Raw genomic sequence first — 21,404 nt, 5'->3', positions numbered from 1 at the left:
GGGGGTTTGGAACATAAATATATATCATGGACTTCTACAAGGAGGTATGGTAGCATGCAATGCTACACGTGTGTATACGTGGGCCCAATCTATTGGCTGAAACTTTTAACAGCTATAACTCCCTTGGTTTTAAACCCAAAACAGGATGTGATTTGGAGCATAAATATAAATGGACTTCTACAAGAAGGTATGGTCCCCATGCACAAGCATACATGTGCTTGTACGTGCGCTGCAATCTGATTGGCTGAAACTTTAAACAGTTTTAACTGCCTTGGTTTTCAACAAAACGGGTTGGGATTTAGAACATAGATAGATGTAATGAACTCCTACAAGGAGGTATGGTCACCATGCTCATGTATGCACGTGTGTGCACGTAAAATGGGTACTTTGTAAAATAAAAAATACACTTGAATAAGCGTTTTTTTTATATAAAACTTTTGAATTAAATACTTTAATATTAAGCATATTAAAATATATATATAGTGTAGACAATATGATATGGTCATTACGCACATGCATTCACATGTGCACGCGCGCAATGCAAAAATTTTAATGAACGGGGTTTGTTAAGTTAAAATGAAGATTTTGCCTTTTTAATGAAGCTTACGGGGAAAGGGCCCCAAAAGGGGAGTTGGGGGGGTTTGGGGAAACGGTAACCTTTAAAATTAGCACTAGTTATTATTATTATTATTTTTCTTCTCGGGAAAATTTTGTCCGCGAATGATCTTGTAAAGTACACATCCGATTAAGGGGAAACCTTTTTAGGGTAAGTAGACATGTTATGTAGATTTGCGGAACGAAGGTCATTTTGCGCGCACGTGCTTGCAAGAGCGCGCACGTGCAACACGTGAATTGACCAATATACTTGAAATTGCCGTAACTTTTACATTTTTTGATGTAATGCTTTGATATTTAGAATATATAGACATATCATAAATGTAGAGAAGACTACATTGTCAACATGCCATTTTGCGCGCACGTGCTTGCAAGAGCGCGCACGTGCAACACGTGAAATGACCAATATAATGGATATAGCCGTAACTTTTCTATTTTTTGATGAAATCTTTTGAAATTTATAATGTAAGGATATATTAGTAGCCTAGACAAGATGATATGGTCAAAATAGCAAGATCTCACGTGCATGCACGTGCGCTGCGATCTGATTGGCTGAAACTTGAAATAGCTATAACTCCCTTGATTTTCAACCAAACAGAATGGAATTTGGAACATAGATAGATATAATGGACTTCTACAAGAAGGTATGGTCACCATGCACATGCTTACACGTGCGTGCACCTGCACTGTAATTTGATTGGCTTAAACTTTAAACAGTCATAACTCCCTTGGTTAACAACCAAACGGGATGGGATTTAGAACATAGATAGATGTAATGGACTTCTACAAGAAGGTATGGTCACCATGCTCATGTATGCACGTGCGTGCACGTGAAAAGAGTAAAATAAAAAATACACTTGAAAGAGCGTGTTTTTTAATACTTTTGGATTAAATACTTTCATTTGTAGTATATTAAAATATATAGATTGTGTAGACAAGGTGATATGGTCATTACACACATGCATTCACATGCGCACGCGTGCAATGCTTAAATTTGAACGAACTTGGTACACAAGGGGAATTGGGGAGCGTTTGGGGAACATCTGTAACGGTCCCCGTTACAATTAGCACTAGTTTGACTTAGAATCACGTCGTAAGGAGTTGATCCTACCTACTGCCGCTGGTTCAAATCGAAGTGCGGGACATGGATATACGTAGGTTATTCGGAATAAGACTGCATAAACTGAGTATCGCAATAAGTGCCGGCACAAAAGAATCCATTCATTGCTTAATGACAATGAGTGCCGAGTGTACATGTAGATATTAAAAAATAGAAGAAATCAAACTACAAAAGTGTAATTTCTTCTTGCCATGATAGAATGTATGACTTTACTTGATGACAGTAAAAATTTTACTTAGTTAATTTAATTATGATATATACCAATGTCATTAATTTTTAGAAATAGTTTGGGAGTGTTTCCTTTAACTCGATAATTAGTTATCTCGACGCCGTATTGTCAGTTAAAAATGTGTTTTTCCCGTTCCTATGTCCAAATGATATATTCCATTGAGCTTGAGAGAAAAAGATACCACAAAGTCTGACACATCTGTTTCATATTTGGATAAACTTATATTTGGATAATTTACTGTTTCATATTTGGATAATTTACTTCAAACATTTAAAGACATTAATGGTAATCTAACAACCAAGCTTTGTGATAAACGTGATGACTTTAACCTTTTATTCGTCAATTTCCCTTACATATACAGCAATATACGTTCAAAATATACCTGTTTATCTCTCAGTTGATTCGATACCCAAGAGCATGCACTACATACGTACTATTTTTGAATGAGATAATTTATTGACAAAAAAATGAAACAACATATCTGCAGTCTCGTTTAAAGTCATCACTTTGTAAGTTTTATGGTCGATACAATGACATTTCAGCGAATATAATTGAGTCAAATGCTGAATGTCGTTTTTCATCTAACAATCTAACAACCGAACTCTATGATAAACGTGATGAATTCAACTTTTCCATCGTCAACTTCCCTTACTTAAGCAGTAATATACCTTCATCACCTGCATACGGAGTGTATATATCACAGTTGATTCAATACGCAAGAGCATGCTCTACGTATGGACAGCTTCTAAGTCATCATTTCGTAAGTTCTATGGTGGATACATATATATATTTAGTCAAATGCTGAGTGACGTTTTTTATACTAATTTTTAGTCCATTTATTATACACTGAATTGACTACCGTTTTTTTTCGTTATTTCCTTATCATGACAGGGAGCACATGGCGGGTGTGACCGTTCGGCAGGGATGCTCACTCCTCCATATGACACCTGATCCCATCTCTGACGTCTTGGAGGTCCGTGTTTGCTCTGTTCCTATTTTTAATTGTTTAGATGGACTTTGATATCGAATACTGTTCGTTAACTCAATATCCTTTATTGATTGTAAGGCCATTATTTATACACTGAATTGACGACGTTTTTCGTTATTCCCCAGTCATGACAAGGAGCACACGACGAATGTGTACGCTCGGTAAGGGGTGTTCACTTCTCCAGGGCACCTGATCCCACCTCTGATGTTTTGGAGGTCCATGTTTTATGAACTTTTCAGCCTGAATACTGTTCGTTATCTAGATATATTTTATTCAAATATATTTATTTTGTTAACAAACTTTTGTAAGAATCGGAGAAGTAAATACACGACAATAGTAAACTATATATGATATAGCTTTTTTCGACAGGGTAAATTCATTTTTTAAAAAGTCAATGTTATTACCTAACCTGTAATTGTAATTAGGCATTTTGAACTGTTTCCTGGTTCATTTTTATGTTTTTCGCATATCATGCAACAGTCAAAACTGTTTACCCGGTCACAGAATGAACTGTTGCATGTCTGTAGTAATCCATTATGACGTCATGATTAATTTCCCGTACTTTACATTTATACTGAAATATGTATAAATTGAAGCATTTTGATGGTTTTAAATTTGAAATTATCATTTGAAAGAGAAAACTAAATACTCACAAGTGTATTCAATTTGATATCATTTTAAAGAAGAGGCCAAGAACATCTTTTCTGAGGGTAATTATAGAAAACTGTAGGCTCCTTTCACTCACTAGAGCTTTCGCTTTTAAAACGTCAGTGTGTTATATTCAAACCTTCAAGTCATCTTAGGGTTTTTTTTCTTTTACAAAACAATACATACATGCATCAATATTTATTAGGGCATGCATGATAACACAAGAAATGCAAAGTTTTGTCGATTTGTCAATTTCATTACTTTAAGAAATTGTATAGTAGGTTAAGTAATAAAACACTTATTTCATGTAACTCGGAAACAGTTAAACAGTTGTCCCTCGATAATGGGGAAGACCTGAAAAACTGTTGCCCTCGGTCTTTGGCCTCGGACAACAGTTTTCCAGATCTTCCCCCATTACCTTGGAACAACATTTTGACTATTCCCCTCGTAGTCATGAAATAAACTTTATATAAAGCCTGAGAGCTTGGTTATGTTTCTTGAAGTGCTGGATTGGGTAGAACAGGTACCTTCATAGCCTTAGACGCCCTCTACCGGCACGGTTTGGAATCAGGATCTGTAAATGTGTCTGAATATGTCACTCAAATGCGAGATGACAGAATGAATATGGTACAAGGAGAGGTAAGTGAATATAATTTTTTTATAATTTATATAATAGTATTTCGTCAATCTTGAAAAAAAAATATCAGGAATTTGATGATTAAAATCTTGTTAACTTGTTATTTTGTTATTTAAGAAGAAGGATTTTGGTTCATCAGTATTATTTTTTGTGTTTTCTGTATCATTATTTCCTAATGTCCCTATGAATCTAATATACAATCATAAATAATCTCGTTGTAGGATCAGTACAAAATGATTTACACTGCTTTGTATGAATCATTCAGAGGACACCTTCGCCCAGTTACGGATAAATTATTTCTGTCAGACCACCAGACTTTAAATTCTAAACATCAAGAAGATGAAATTAAAAAAGAACAAGAGGCTGATGATTTTAAGGTTTTTTTTTAATATTTACATTTAATTATTTGTGTTATGAAGTATTTTGAAAAAAAAATTAATATGTCAATGTCATGTCAGGTGATGTGTGTGTTTGTGTTTAATGGATATGGCTTTTATTGTTTATTCTAATTTACCCTTAATCAAACATTTGGGGACGTATCGTTTTAATTTATTCTGTCCACTTACCTTTCTGTCTTGCTGGGGTCTTAATGATGTCATGCAGAATATTCTAACTTGACTCAATCAGCGATACATATGACGACATAGTATGCGATATGACGTCAATTATAGAACACAAGTCTCCTTGATATTTGTAATCAGAGAACTTTTAATTTTCTAGGAAACATTGAGGCTATTCTGGGCCCTTAATGTCCTTACTTCTTTAGTTCACAAAAATGAATACAAACATGTAAACATTAACAAAATTAAAATGTTTTTAGTTTGTTGTGCTGTATCTGTCATTTGGGTTAGTCGCCCGCTTGGCGCAATGGTTAGAGCGTCTGCTCTAGAGTCGCGAATTTAGGAGTTATTCTTTACGTCGCGGGTTCGAATCTCAATGTGGGACGTGGAGACCTGTCATTTGGATGAAACCGTATAAACCGGGGTCCCGTGTCGCAGTAGGTGTTGGCACGATAAAGATACCTCCCTGCTAAATGGACTTAAGTGTCGAGTATAGGACAAAATTTGCAGCTCTCCACCGTCAGTTGGTGGCGTCTCCATCTGAGTGAAACATTCTCGAGAGGGACGTTAAACAATATTCAATCAATCAATCATTTGGGTTACGACCGATGACGTCATAAGTTAACATCAAGTTACTTGGGAATTAACGATGTTGTGTACAGATATTTTGTCTTCGACGACATACAACTGTATACAAAGATACGTTAAAGGGGGGTTAGAAGCAAATATCGTGAATATTATGTGGATTTCATACGGAGATAAAGTTTATTACACAGGTATGCTAATTTATTTTCATCGATTATATTTTCTTTCAAAGACAGTCAGCTATTTACGGATCACGGTCGGTCTCTCCTCTGTCATTCGTGACAAAAATAATACAAAAGAACAACAGTAAGCTGGATATTTCAAAACATAAGTTTTTAAAGATTGTAGGCCTGTCTTCCATAATACTTGGAAAGTGCGGCTAGATTCCCGAGGTAAACATGGTTTTACGGAAAATCTCGGGTTATATGTTTGAAGTTCAAAACATCAAGTACGGTTTCGTGCAAATGCCTGGTATAATTATTTTACTGACCGGACAGCGGGAGTCTAGCAGCACTTTTTAGGCATAATAGATGTTTATTAACTACATGTATATTATTTACTCAAAAAATTAATTAACTCTGGGGTACTGTTGTTCTGTTAGCTTTTTTTTTTAAGGAACATTTCACTTTAAATAGAGGACACGTGATGACAGGGTGGTGGTGCACGTATTTGCTTTAGACACTCTTAGCTTTGTTCAATAGTTTATTATAGTTAATGTTTTTTTCTGCGGCTTTGGTAGATTGTCAAACTAAACTTTCTTTAAAAAGTTTTAATTTCCCGAGAAATCAGTTAAATGCTTCCTTAACATACCTGCGCTGTCTTATGTCTGCAAAAACTCCAACATTGATTATAATTTTTGATCAGTTATATAAACATGGTTTTCATAGCTCAAATATATATTCTTCGTGACAAGACTTTTCTTTTGATAACAACTATCCTGACTTCTTTACCTCTGAGTTTGACAAACGTTTGCATAATTCAAACATTTGACCTTTATCATAAATTTTGATCAATTGGTGATAGGGCTTTCATACTATATTTTTTGTAATTTTGTTAATAACTTTCACTTGGCCATAAAGGATTTTTTTTTTTACTTTGAGCTAGGAATTCGACCTTCTTTTAAAACAAACTTTAACTTTCGTGGCATGATTTTTGAATAGTTAAAATTAAGGTGTTTGGTTATCACGGCATTTTCTAATTTCTTGTTCAAAACATTTGAAAGGATACCGAGTATTTTGGCTTTTGATCGCCACCTAGGAAATTGAGCCTCTGTCTTTTTCCTTGGAGTTTTATCTTCTTTCTTTAAATAGAAGTTTAACAAAGCTATAACATTTGAACAGGATTTTATATTTCATTTTTTTGGGGGTGATAAAACCTTTTCTTGGATGCTAAAAAAAAATGACTTTTTTTTTAAAATATACCTCATCTATTCCTTTTTCGTCGGTGTGTGAGGGTTGGAATGCGTATCCCTAATGAAAATGCAGTTTCCATTTATTTTGAATGTTTAACATTGCATGACTTTATTGCTTGCCTTTCTTTTCAGAAAACATTCAATGCCGTTTTAACTTCTCAATGATTGGTGTATGGTCTTGCAAATTTTACAGTTTAATTCCGTATTTTATCGATAAAAGACCTTGCATCCTTTTGATTTATTTAAAATATATCTGGAAAAATCCAAGATTCCTAACATAAAAGATTTTCAAAGAGGTTATTCTGAAAGCAATCAGTTTTTAAAAATTTAATCATCTAACTCGATTTTCCAGGAGCTCGAATCACTCAAAATACAGTACGATAAAACTGAAAAATCTGCACAGAACAATGCTGCATCTAATTTTACACCAACTGTTATGCCAGGTAAAAGAAATTCTGTTTCTTTTAAAAACTTTTTTTGTTATTGCATGTAACGTATTGATATCTGAATACTTTTAAAATGACCAAAAATAATAAATTCAATATTTTAAAAAATATATATTTAAATAGTTGAGAAATATAGATGTCATGTGCTCTCTGACGATGGTGAACCGGTTTACTACAACGCTGTCATTCTTCAGGTTTGCAAATATGAATTTCTGTGTTGATGTCAAAAGAATTTTTATATATTGCAAAACAACTTTAACCGCAATTCTCTATTGTTTTATTTCTAATAGTCATTCACGAAACCCGATGGTCTTATCAGTGCCCAGTATCCACTTGAGGACCAGTGTGAAGATTTCCTGTATCTTGTAAAAGAGAGCAGACCTGGTACTGTAGTTTTTCTTGGGCGGCTTGAAGATATTCCCTCGGTATGTATAAACATGTATATCATGAATCATGTAACTCCGAAAGCTATGTCTTAACCTTATTTCACTTTTATGTATTTATCAAAAACAATCTTGTCAATTTGAAATCTTATTCAAATGTTGAAATGATTTATAACCAATATATAAAACTGACTCTCTTTCTTCTAAGATATTTGGTTTCCAAATACAGTAAAGAAAATATAGATTTACTTGCCCATGGTTGAAATAAGGTATGCATGCGAAGTGGAGTTTGAATTGTTGGAATGTCTCATAAGGTTTCACCAAAGGTCAACATGTCCGAATATATCACAATATAGGTGGTGCACGAGAGAGATCCCTCACTGTTCAATGGTCGTAACTGTCGTATAGGTGGTTAGAATTTCTAGCCCTCAACCAGCAAGTTTCTGGCGTCTCCATATAAGTGAAAATTTCTCTTGAGGGACGTTAAACATCAAAAATCAATCAATCTTTTTTTAAACAAAAATGCTGTACACTGGATGTTGACTTTTTTCAATTGAGAAGAAAAAAAAATAGATTTGAAGGCTTGTTTTCTTTCAAAAAGTTTAACCCGTCCTTATCCGACCCTGACCTCATCCTTTTTTTGAAAACATATACATGTAGTTATTTTATTTTTTTATGTTATTGATACCTTGTAAATTTATCCTAGACAAAGATCTGGTTTCCATCAAAGAATAATTGCAAGGCTGTTGGAAAATTTACAATAAAAATGACAAAGTGTATCCCTTCAGCTGAAGTCACCAAAACTAATATCATTATTCAGGGAAAGGTAATATCTCTCTCTCTCTCTCTCTCTCTCTCTCTCTCTCTCTCTCTCTCTCTCTCTCTCTTGCACAATACATCTTTTTTGACATGTAAATTTTTACGTAGTGATATTTACTTAAACGAATATTCGTTCCTATTGTTTCAGGGCTTCAAGGACATCCCTTTATCTGTTTTGGAATGCAACTTTTGGAAAGGTGATGCTTTAACTGCCGATTGTAAGAAAGTAGTAGAGGCAATCAAGGAAACAAGACTGGAAGAATCGACACATTCAAACAAAAGAACAATTGTCTTCTCAAGGTATATATATCCCAAACCTTTAAAATATAGACCCCGCAAATAGAACTTTAATTAGTTTTTTTTTTTTGTCCTCTGTTTATGAAATTTCATTTCTATGAAAAGACCTATGCTGCATTGCTGAGTTTCATTCTGGTAAATATGGTACATAAAATAATGTATATTTGTATACAACTACAAAGTCTTGAAAATATATAAAAAATTTGATGGTTTCATTTTTTTGTTGGAAAACGAAATATATACTGTAGATGTACTTTTTTTCCATGGGGTCATAATTCCGCGGAATCTCAATTTTTGTTTAATCCGCGGGTAGAGAATTACGCGGATTTCTCGGACTGTCATTATTCTTATATCTATATTAAGTGCGCTTGGACAAATTTCTGCGGAAAATTTGTGACCGCGTACTTAGCGTAATTAATACCACGCGGAGAAAAGTACTTCTACAGTATTTCTTTCATTCAATTTGCCAATCTGCATCGTCAATATTTTCCTATCACTTTTTCAAGGCATAAATTCGTACTAGATTCAGTAATATTTTGCTTATAAGCAATGAATACTATACGGAATACCCGTAATCTTTATAGATTGTAAGAAAATTTTTCTAACTATAAGATTGAAAAAAAACATTGACCCTGGTAATTATGTTCCCCAAACGAAGTTGGGGAACGTATTGTTTTTACTCTGTTTCTTATTATTATTAAGGTCTTCCGTTTCAGACGGAAGACCTTATAGTGATTCTACTGTTTCTTTTTATTATTAAGGTCTTCCGTCTTCACGGAAGACCTTATAGTGATTCTATTGTTTCTTATTATTATTATTATTATCATTATTATTATTATTATTTTTCCGTACACCGAATTTTGTGCACGCGATTTCTCGAAGACTACTTGGTGGATTTTCATGAAATTTACAGAAATTATGTGTTATTATCTGAAGTTATTTTTTCCGAGAGATTTTTTGAAAATTTGCTTCTGGTGCCAAGTTACGGGATATTTTCTGAATTTAAAATGACATTTTGTCTACGGTTAAACTCAAGAACGGTAGAAGATATAAATGTGAAACTTTCAGGGATTATAGATCGTGATATATACTATCCAGGACGCGACCTTTCGTTCGTCGTCATTACTTCCTGTCGTTAGGAGAAACGAAGTAAAAAAATTGTATTTTCTAACTTTTTTGTTTTTCAATATTTTTTATTTATTTTTGGAATACTAATAGAGACCCTTCTATTGATGCTTACTATTTACGTTGTTTGAATATTGGTTAATCTGAACTCTAGATATGAATATTTGAAAATCTGAAGCGGGCCCAAGATGGCGTCTGCCTCTGTCAACTCCGCCATTTCGCGAGTAGGGGTTTATGGAGGCAGCTGAGCGTTTGATTAAACCATTCAGACATAAGGATACATGAAATATAAAAAACTACTTGGACTTTCACGTAGTAGTACGTTGTAATTACGTATCAATCTTAAAACTTATTTTCCGTTTCACTGCTATAGTTTAACTGGGCTAGATACGATATGTAATGTGTACAATGTGTTAAATATACTTTCTTAACGTCGAAATAAAATAAAGGCCATAAGAACGTTTTATTTATTTAATTTCATTGAAGCTATCACACCTATTTAATAGATCAGTCCAAAGAAAAGGCGCGAATATTTACTCGTGGCGTTTGGCGCGTAATTATCAATAGTGGCCCACCTTTTATAATTCTTAGACAGGTGTACTGTTGCAAATGTATACACAAGTATATTTAGCGCAGTGCTCCCAATAGCTTAATGGTTTGCGCGTTAATAGATCACGTAGTAATTCGTTACAATTCTGTGTCAAACTAAAGATTTATTCCAGGGTCTTCTCAAACGTTTTCTGTAACTGGTTTTGGTTGGTTCTCAAAGTAGAAAAAGAAAAGACTAAATGTGCAAATGAGAGATATCTATATTATCATTTGTTTTGCAAATTGCAAGACGGAAAAACAGATCCTAAATCATAGTTTTAAGTTATAGTTTTTCAAGAAACAATATCGATGCATGTATAGAGTAAGTATAAAACGTATAACCACTGTTTTTCCCATGCACACTTGTGTGATATTAAACGAATAGAAAAGACAGAAATAAGAAAACCATTTTAATAAGATCGTAAAATGGAGTTTATATTAACATTCTTTTCTCTAAGATCTGAATCAAGTTGTTGAACATAAATGGTATCTAATTCCTTGACTGTCGTAGAGCGAGGCATGTTTTTCGGCGAAAAAATTCAACCATTTTATGAAAGTATAACTAATCGGCATAGTACATTTCTGAGACGGGATATCAAAAAAAATTAAAATTATAGTCATTTCACTGCTTTTGTGTTACTTTTCTATAGAATGTGTACAATGTGTTAAAAATATTTTCTAAACCTCGAAATGAGAACATTCTTTTTTCTTAATTTCATTGAAGCTATCACACCTATTTAATAGATCAGTCCAATGAAAAGGCGCGAAGATTTAACGTGGCGTTTGGTGCGAAATTATGAATAATGGCCTGTCTTTTATAATTCTTAGACAGGAGTACTGTAGCACAAGTACATTTAGAGCAGTACTCCCAATAGGGTAATGGTTAGCGCTTTGGGGATAAAAGGGGAAAAAACGGATGGGATTTTAACGCTGGAGACCTGGATTCAATTTGTGACCAGAATTTTTAATCACTTCTCAGCTCGACTTTACGAGTTTTTTTTCCAGAATCGGACGGAAGACCTCTCGTTGCTTGCAACGAGATCGTTTCTAGTTATTATTATTATTATTTTTTTTTTTCCCCCATTTGTTTTTGACGATTTCTCAGAGATGACTGGACGGATTCTCATGAAATTTTCAGAGATGATAGAGAGTCAAAATATCTTTCAAATGCAGTTTTCAGTTTTTCAAAATTCACTTCCGGTCGTCAGATATGTTCGATTTCCGTTTTTTTCGAACAAAGTTTTGTCCGAGTCATATCTCAGAAACGGTAAGAGATTAAGACACCAAACTTATATGAGTAATAGATCTTGATAAGTAGGCAAAACCAATTGGGTTAAGATCGTCCGTCGTCACTTCCGGTCGTCACAGGAAGTGATCAAAGAAATCGAAAATTTCAACTTTTCTTTAATGAAACTTTTTTTGCATCATATTATAGCATCTTATTTGTAGTTTCGAAATATATCAGTCCTACCGGAAACAAAAAACGACAACTTCCGGTTACGAGAGAAAAACTGCATATTTTCAGTATTTTTCTTTCCCATAAATATTTTTTATAGATAAAGTATTTGTAATGATTTTTGGATATGTTACTTAGAATGCAAATGACTACAGTAACGTCAAATATCTTTGTAAAATTCACTTCCGGTCGCGTGATTTCCTGTCCTCAAAATGATAAGTTATCATAGCTAGTTCTCGTAAACGGTAAGAGATTAGGACACCAAACTTATATAAATGGTAGATCATGATAAGTAGGCAAAAGCAATTGGGATAAGATCGTCCGCTGTCACTTCCGGTCGTCACAGGAAGTGATCCAAAAAATTAAAATTTTTAACTTTTCTTTCATGAAACATTTTTTGCATCATATTATAACATCTTATTTGTATTTTTGAAGTATATCAGTCCCACTGGAAACTAAAAGGACAACTTCCGGTTATAAGAGAAAAACTACATAATTTGAGTATTTTTCTTTCCCATAAATATTTTTTATACATAGAGTATTTGTAGTGATTTTTAGATATGTTATATAGACTGCTTATGTCTACAGTAACGTCAAATATCTTTGTAAAATTCACTTCCGGTCGCGTGATTTTCTGTCCTCAATAGGAGAAGTTATCACAAAGAGATCTTGGAAACGGTAAGAGATGGAGATGCCAAACTTTAATGAGTAATAGATCTTGATAAGTAGGCAAAAGAATTTGGGTTAACACAGTTTGCCGTCACTTCCGGTCGTCACAGGAAGTGATCAAAGAAATCGAAAATTTCAACTTTTCTTTTTTGAAACACAGCACAAAATAGTATCTTATTTGTGGTTTCGAAATATGTCAGTCCCACCGGAAACAAAAAATGACAACTTCCGGTTATTAGAGAAAAACTACATAATTTGAGTATTTTTCTTTCCCATAAATATTTTTTATAGATAAAGTATTTGTAATGATTTTTGGATATGTTATTCAGACTGCAAATGACTACATTAACGTCAAATATCTTTGTAAAATTCACTTCCGGTCGAGTGATTTCCTGTCCTCAAAATGAGAAGTTATCATAGGTAGATCTCGTAAACGGTAAGAGATTAAGACACCAAACTTAAATAAGTGGTAGATCTTGATAAGTAGGCCAATTCAATTGGGATAAGACCGTCAGCCGTTACTTCCGGTCGTCACAGGAAGTGATCTAAGAAATCGAAAATTTTAACTTTTCTTTAATGAAACTTTTTTTGCATCACATTATAGCATTTTATTTGTAGTTTCAAAATATATTAGTCTTAACGGAAATAACAACGACAACTTCCGGTTATAAGAGAAAAACTACAAAATTTTAGTATTTTTCTTTCCCATTTATACTTTTTATAGATAAAGTATTTGTAATGATTTTTGGATATGTTATGCAGACTGCAAACGTCTACAGTAATGTATAATATCTCGGTAAAATACACTTCCGGTTGCATGATTTCCTGTCCTCAAAATCAGAAGTTATCATAGCTAGATCTCGTAAACAGTTAAAGATTAAGACACCAAACTTATATGAGTAATAGATCTTGATTAGTAGGCAAAACCATTTGGGGTAAGATTGTCTGCCGTCACTTCCGGTCGTCATAGGAAGTGATCAAAGAAATCGAAAAAATCAACTTTTCTTTTTTGAAACTTGTTTTGCATCACATTATAGCATCTTATTTGAAGTTTCGAAATGTATCAGTCCCAACGGAAACAAAAATGACAACTTCCGGTTAAAAGAGAAAAACTACATAATTTGAGTATCTTTCTTTCCCTTAAAATTTTGTATAGTTAAAGTATTTGTAATGATTTTTAGAAATGTTATTCAGACTGCAAATGTCTACAGTAAAGTCTAATATCTCAGTAAAATTCACTTCCGGTCGCGTGACTTCCTGTCTTCAAAATCAGAAGTTATCATAGCGTTATCATATCTCGTTAACGGTAAGAGATTAAGACACCAAATTAATAGGGATGGTAGACCTTGATGAGTAGACATATCCTTTGAGTTTAAGATCGTCCGCCGTCACTTCCGTTTGTCACAGGAAGTTATCAAATAAATGAAAAATTTCAGCTTTTCTTTATGGAATCTTTCTAAGTAATACATTATAGCATCTTTTTTTGTAGTTTTGAAATATGTCAGTCCCACTGGAAACAGAAACGACAACTTCCGCTTATGAGAGAAAAACTGCAAAAATTTAGTATCATACTATCCCATAGATATTTTTTTTTTTATAAAAATATCATTTAAAATGATTTTTGGACGTGTTGTTCAGATTGACATGTCTAGAGTAACCTCAAATATCTTTTCAAAAATGTACTTCCGGTCATGTGATTTCTTCTCCTCAAAATGAGAAGATAATATTACGAGATCTCTTACATGTAACCTGTAACAGATCAAGACACAAAACTTATATGAATAATAAATCATGAAGATTGGGCAACAGATATAGGGTAAAATGCGTCCCCCATTACTTCCGGTCGTCACGGAAAGTGATGAAAAAAAATTGAAAATGATTTTTGTAAATGTTATTAAGACTATAATTGTAAAAAGTAACGTCGAGAATCTTGGTAAGTTACACCTCCGGTCGTTTGTTTTCCTGAAAGCATTTAGAATATTATATGCCTTTTTTAACATAGATAAAAGCTCATTCATGCACATAAATAGAGGAGAACGGAAGACCTTCTTTGTTGCTGTAGCAACAAGAGTTTCTAGTTATTCTTATTCTTATTTTTCTTCCTGGGAAAATTTTGTCCGCGAGTGATCTTGTAAACTACACATCCGACTTAGGTGAAACCTTTTTAGGGTAAGTAGGCATGTTATGTAGATTTGCGGAATCAAGGTCATTTTGCGCGCACGTGCTTGCAAGAGCGCGCACGTGCAAAACTTAAAATGGCCAATATATAATGGATATAACCGTAACTTCTCTTTTTTTTGACGAAATGTTTTGAAACTTATAATGTAAAGATATATTTGTAGTATGCACAAGCTGACATGGTCAAAATAGCAAGATCGCACGCTCATGCACGTGTGCTTCGCTCTGATTGGCTGAAACTAAAGTCTCAATATCTTTTTTGTTTTTCGATAAAATCATTTGAAATTTTGAACATAGTCATACATTAGGGAGATCTACAGTACTGTAATATAAAATTTTTCATGAAAGCATGTGCATGCACATGTGCTTGCAAGAGCTCGCACGTGCAACACGAGGAAGTCCAATATAATTGATACAGACGTAACTATTAAAATTATTGATGAAATGCTTTGAAACTCATTTTATAAGTATATATTAGTAGTATGCACAAGCTGACATGGTCAAAATAGCAAGATCGCACGTGCATGCACGTGTGCTTCGCTCTGATTGGCTGAAACTAAAGTCTCAATATCTTTCTTGTTTCTTGTCATAATCCTTTGAAATTTTGAACATAGACCTACATTATGAAGATCTACGGCATGATATATAAGAATTTTCATGAAAGCATGCGCATGCCCGCGTGCTGCAATCTGATTGGCTGAAACTTTAAATGGCTATATCTACTTTGTTTTTTGACGAAATGCTTTGAAATATAAAACATAGTCATGCAGTAGGATATCCTACAATATGATATAGAAAAAAAAATCATGAAATCACGCGCATGCACGTGTGCTGCAATCTGATTGGCTTAAACTTGAAATGGCTATAACTCCCTTGTTTTTCAACCAAACAGGATGGGATTTAGAATATAGATAGATGTAAGGGACTCCTACAAGAAGGTATGGTCATCATGCACGTGCACGCACGTGTGTGCATTTGGAACGAGTGAAATGAAAAATACATTTGAAAGAGTGATTTTTCATACTTTTGGACTGAATGCTTTAATATATTGTATATTAAAATATGTAGATAGTGTAGACAACATGGTATGATCATAACGGACATGCATTCACATGCGCACGGGTACAATGCTAAAATTTGAATATAATTGGTATCCTTCTGAGAAAACGTTGTTAAAGTCAAAATGCACAGAGTTTGTCTTATTAAATGAAGCTTACAGGGAATATGGCACCAAAAAGGAGTTGGGGAGCGTTTGGGGAACATCTGTAACGGTCCCCGTTACAATTAGCACTAGTTACTTTTTAGGTCGCCTGAGCCGAAGCATCGAGTAAGCTTTTCTGATTGAAAATTGTTCGCTGTCTGTTGTTGTCGTCGTTGTAAACTTTTTCAAATTTTCATCTTCTTCTAAAGAACCACTGGGCCAATTTCGAACAAACTTTACTGTGGGTAATTAAAGGAAATACAAATTTTTTCAAAGGAAGGGTCTTCAAATGGGAAATAATTGAGTATTCGTGAAAAAATTATTCATCTGTTTAAAATTCTTCTCTAGAACCACCGTGCTAAAAAAATATGAAACTATGTGGAAACATCCTCAGATAGTGTAGATTCATGTTTGTTTAAAACTTGACCCCTGGGATAGGGTTTGTCAACAGTGGGCGATGAGAATGTTACATAGGAATACATAGGGAACATCATAAAAAATCTTCACAAGGACAGCAAAACCATGGTTAGTCATAATTAAAGGGTATTATGGGACCACAACGAAAGTTAGTAAAAATTCAATTTTGGTCAAATCTTACCCCCTTCCTTTTAGGGATAGGTCCTGTCAACTTAAGCATTTAAGTTTTTCAATACTGTACTGATTTTTGCTTTTTACCTAACCACAGTGTTCAGATGAGCTATGTGGCCCCTGGGTATCTTGTATTTTTCGTTGTCAAGTATTAACTGAAGTAAAACTATTCCAGTGACGGGGCTAAACGTTGCGGTCCATTCTTTGTCGCCTATAATGTGATAGAGCAGTTTATCCTCGACAAGGAAATCGATATTTTTACAGCAACACGACTGATACAAATTCGAAGACCGGAATTTATTTCCACTCCTGTAAGTTTCCCTTATTTGATAATCTTGACTTAATATTTAAAGTGTCTAAAATTTTAAATTCAATTGTCTATTGTCATTCATTTTCATTCCACTAGTTAGTGCTATCTGACTTTTCGTTGCAAAGGACAATCAAATTATGTCGCTGTTGGTTTGATGTCTATTTGTAGAGAGGACCGTGTTTATTAAGTGTTAAACACTGAATTGTCGACGATAACTTTGACCTGTCGGCAGGGGATGCTCACTCCCCTATTGTTCCTGATCCTATATCTGATGTTTTAGAAGTTCTTGTTTGCATTTATACCGCGGTATTTCATTCAATGCGTTCCCTCGCTATGCCGGTCTTCCTATATGCCTGTGAGACATTGACTCTCACTGCTGAGATTGACAAAGGGATTATGAGCACCGAGATGAGATGCTATAGGAGGATACTAGGCATCAATTACTCGGACCATGTCACCAATGCAGAGGTCTGCAGGACAGTCAAAGAAGCTATAGGACCTCACGATGACCTCTCACTGTTGTCAAGAAGCGCAAACTAAGATGGTTTGGCCATGTTTCACGCTCAAGTGGCCTTGCAAAGACTATCCCGCAAGGCACAGTGAAAGGAGGACGAAGACGGGGAAGGCAAAAGAAGAGGTGGGATGACAACATCCCTGAGTTGACTGGACTGAGCGACAAAAAACAGAGATTTATGAATTAACGTGGTGGATAAGTCTTCAAAGGTGCCCCACCGACATCCATGGAAGTCAAGGGATAGGCAGCAGGCAGGCAGCAGCTTGTTAAAAGCTACATACCGAAATGTTACCTAAAAGCTGAGTGCCATGTACATGTACTTGTTGACTTGCAGTCATGTCAAAAACTTTGATAGAAAAATTTGCTGACGTTGTATGCAGTTTTACTTTCTATTTGGAAAGTTTTTTATTCATATAGAGTTATCACTGTTTATTGGTCAAGAATGCCGATTTGAAACTATATATGACACTCAAGGACTTTGAGCAGTTAGAGTTCTTTATCGAGTAAAGACCTATCGTGGCTGGAAGTTTTAAAATCACACCCCGATAGGATCAATAATTACAATGTATAATTATTGTTTTGTTCCTTTATAATGATCAACATAATTGTTTGTTATTGGGGTTAATTACTTATAAAATTTATTATCTTATTTTTTTAGGAGGAATACCAGTTCTGTCATGATCTTGTAGCAGAATACCTACAGGCTGATACGATATATGACAACTTAAACTCTAAACATTAAGAGCCAGAAGACCACATACGACATAAAGAACATCATTTTGTTGAAGTTCTGTATCACATTTGTAAGATATTTGGAAAACATACACAATTAATGTAAAAATATTATAAAGAATAGATCGACATTAAATATATTTCAATTTTATTGACCTCCTAGGTAAATTGTAAAAACTACTAATCTATTTAATCTGATTGCAATATTTCTATGGTATCTACATGTATCTGTGTTAACTGTTTCTTCAAATCTTTGGTAATATATTACCCTTTACCTTGTACATGTTGTCAACAGAACGTATGTTCAAATGTTTTCTTCTTTGATTATATCCATTACCTTTCCACTCTGAAAACATAATTTTTTGGAAAATGTCCTTAATTTACAAAGATATTCAAAGTAATAAGTATTATGGACAATTTGTCCTCGATAATTAATAAGAAATAATATATTTAAGTTTGATTTTCAATTACTCTTTTTTTAGTTTCATATTCTTTAGCATTAGCACTAAAGTACATGTGCAGATTTTTACAAGTTGAACGAATTCTTGTGTCCCAATAAACGAAGACTCGATATATGTATGTTTTTGCCCTGTATGTCTAGGGCTTAATTTGTCTGCAAAAACAAAACTTGCCAATAACTTCCAGCTGAAATTATGGGTAACATATTTCATGCACCTAAGAATTCCTTTTTAACAAAATATTTCTTTGGTACCAATACATTTGACCTCTAGTAGTTTGACCAACTTTTGCAAAATTATACTTTCAGATTGACCTAACATTTGAACAGTTGGAGATGGGCTTTTATACTTTATTAGTATATTTCTCAACGTAGATATTTTCCTCTGGTATTGATAATTTTGAAGTACATGTATTGATATTTACCTTGCATTTTAACATACTTTAAAATATGAGTTTGGTCGTATTTTGGAAATGTGTAGGGGCTTTTGAATTTCAGAGGTGTATTTGGTGTGACAAAACCGGTCAATAATCTTGACATTCGTTTTTAAGTTTGACCTACTTTAAAATCTTTAAACAAGGCCAAATATTTCTACAGGTAGTGCCTGAGATTTTATATTTCACACGTGTATTCCTTTTAAAAAGACTTCTTTTTTTTAACAATTTTGACCTTCCACCCTGTTTTTTCTTATGACGTTGAAATTTATCTTGCAATTGATAAACTTTAACCTTCAGTCTTGAGCTTCTATATGGTGACATCAGTGTTTCATTCACACAACTTGTTATATCTTGTTAAAAGGAGATAACTTTTATAGTTTTTCTTCAAATTAAGAAATTAATTATCCTTTAGTATATCCTATATTATAATTGTATTATACTTAATATGTATTTTCTGCTTTTGTAATGTTAATTCGTTGTAAAATTAATGAAATATATGGAGATGTATAATTAAATCAAATTAAATTAGTTTTAATCAATAGCATTTTTCTGATAATAAAGATGGATTTTATGTTGTTTACATCCCATTCTAGAATTTTCACGCAGGTAGAGAGGTCAAGATGCCGTTAAACAGTGTGGTAAAAATAGCTTGAAAAGCTGACTTATAATTTTTTTTTCTTATGTCATACTTTCGTGTTAAAATTATTTTTTTCAATTTTTGATATCTGTTTTTCCCAAAAGTGTCAATACCCTGCTGAGTGCCCAAAACATGGCCTTTAAGGTAACAACAGTTGAAAAAGCAAGACAATAAAAAAGTGTAAATTTGTTATTTGGGAGAATGAACAAAATAACTATACCACGATTTTTAAAGGACAATGCAAACTTGTTTGCTCTCGGTCAGCGATGGTTTTCCTAAACTTTCATTTGTTTCAGAGGAAAAATAGAATTACATTTTGTACGGAATTAATTGATTTGATTCCTCAAATCTTTCATTTTATATATATATATATATATATATATATATATATATAAAAGAATATATACAAAAATCATACGATGACAAAGGCGTATCTCTCCAGGATCCTATTTTCTTTAAATTTTTGCCTTTTGAACAATCTTACTTTCCTCTTTAACCTCATAACAATGCAAATCTTGCTGACCCAATCACTAGGCAGGATGTGTATTGATGCGGAACATAAATTATTTTTTGTTTTCAAATTGGTTTAGCTATATCTGTGTGAATTTTTAATTTTCTAAACTTTCAAATTTATTTTTTTATTATTAATACAATATGTGCTTTTTAATCTGATTTTACGGATTAAATGTAGTGTTTAATTTAGTTAGCTTTCATATGATGTTTATTTATTTATTTTTATTTTATAATATCTACTTATTTTTATTTTTGTTCCTCTTAATGCAATCATTTTGCTTTTCAAGTTTGTTTGTTTTTTTTCTCTCATTATTTTTTTAAAATGATAAATTCTTAAAATTTGTTTAATTCTTAAAAAGTTGTTTTATCTGCCATGTGTCTGTGTTAACTCTATGTTTCTTGTTATACAATGTATAAAGTGCTGACTTTAAATAAAATTTACTTACTTACTTAATAAATTTTACTCCATTTCATGTAATATGTATTTTATTCATTTCTTTATTTTTTGCAACTTGTCAGAATTTCACGTTTCATTGTCAGATCATTAATGTTGACTTGTTAGACACAAATATCGACTTCACAAAAATATGTTGTCAACTCCTGGTCTTAACTCGGCAAGGAAATATTTTCATGTATTCTTAGAACGTGAATATGTGACAAGGATTGATTGTACGTATATTGTTTAATGTCCCTCTCGAAAATTTTCACTAATATGGAGTCGCCACCATTTGCCGGAGGAGAGCTGCAAATTTTGTCCTATACTCGGCACTCACGGCCGTTGAGCAGGGATGGATCTTTTTCTTGCCAGCACGTACTGCGACACGGGACCTCGTTTTATACGGTCTCATCCGAAGGACAGGTCTCCCACGTCCCACAGTGGGATTCGAACCCGCGACGTAAGGATCAACTCCTTACTTCGCGACTCTAAAGCAGACGCTCTAACCCCTGCTCCACGCGGGCGACTATGTGACAAGGAATCAAAAGGATCAGACAACTTGACATACTATATGAGCAGAATTTTTAGCGAGGATTTAATTTTGGCACAATTAGCAAGGATTTTGAGATCGTAAAAATTTATTATAGCTTAAAATTGATTGCGTTTGTTTCAAATGCTTCTTGAGTGAAATTGCATTTAAAAATCGCTAAAATTACATCTCGCCAAAATTGAAATACCAATGTTTAAGAAAAACTTGCTTAAATTTCCAGTTATAATCAAGGCAAAAATCAGACTCCTTTGCCTACCTTTGTATTTCCCAGATTC

The 21,404-nt window shown here is 33.6% G+C and overlaps 1 protein-coding gene across 1 annotated transcript; it reads left to right on the top strand.

Annotated features, from left to right (window-relative positions):
• Nucleotides 1–4,092: 4,092 nt before the first annotated feature.
• LOC134265776 (receptor-type tyrosine-protein phosphatase epsilon-like) lies at nt 4,093–19,960 on the top strand. The gene is made up of 9 exons (XM_062747990.1): nt 4,093–4,239; nt 4,459–4,614; nt 7,146–7,236; nt 7,363–7,433; nt 7,530–7,664; nt 8,329–8,448; nt 8,590–8,741; nt 16,719–16,854; nt 18,026–19,960. The coding sequence occupies exons 1-9, from the start codon at nt 4,204–4,206 to the stop codon at nt 18,107–18,109; spliced, it is 981 nt and encodes a 326-aa protein (XP_062603974.1). The 5' UTR covers nt 4,093–4,203; the 3' UTR covers nt 18,110–19,960.
• Nucleotides 19,961–21,404: the final 1,444 nt, after the last annotated feature.

This window comes from Saccostrea cucullata, unplaced genomic scaffold (assembly GCF_032062105.1).
Source record: "Saccostrea cucullata isolate Sc308-1 unplaced genomic scaffold, CSIRO_AGI_Scuc_v1 ctg10488, whole genome shotgun sequence".
Lineage (NCBI taxonomy): Eukaryota > Metazoa > Mollusca > Bivalvia > Ostreida > Ostreidae > Saccostrea > Saccostrea cuccullata.
This window is presented reverse-complemented; position numbering and strand designations above follow the sequence as displayed.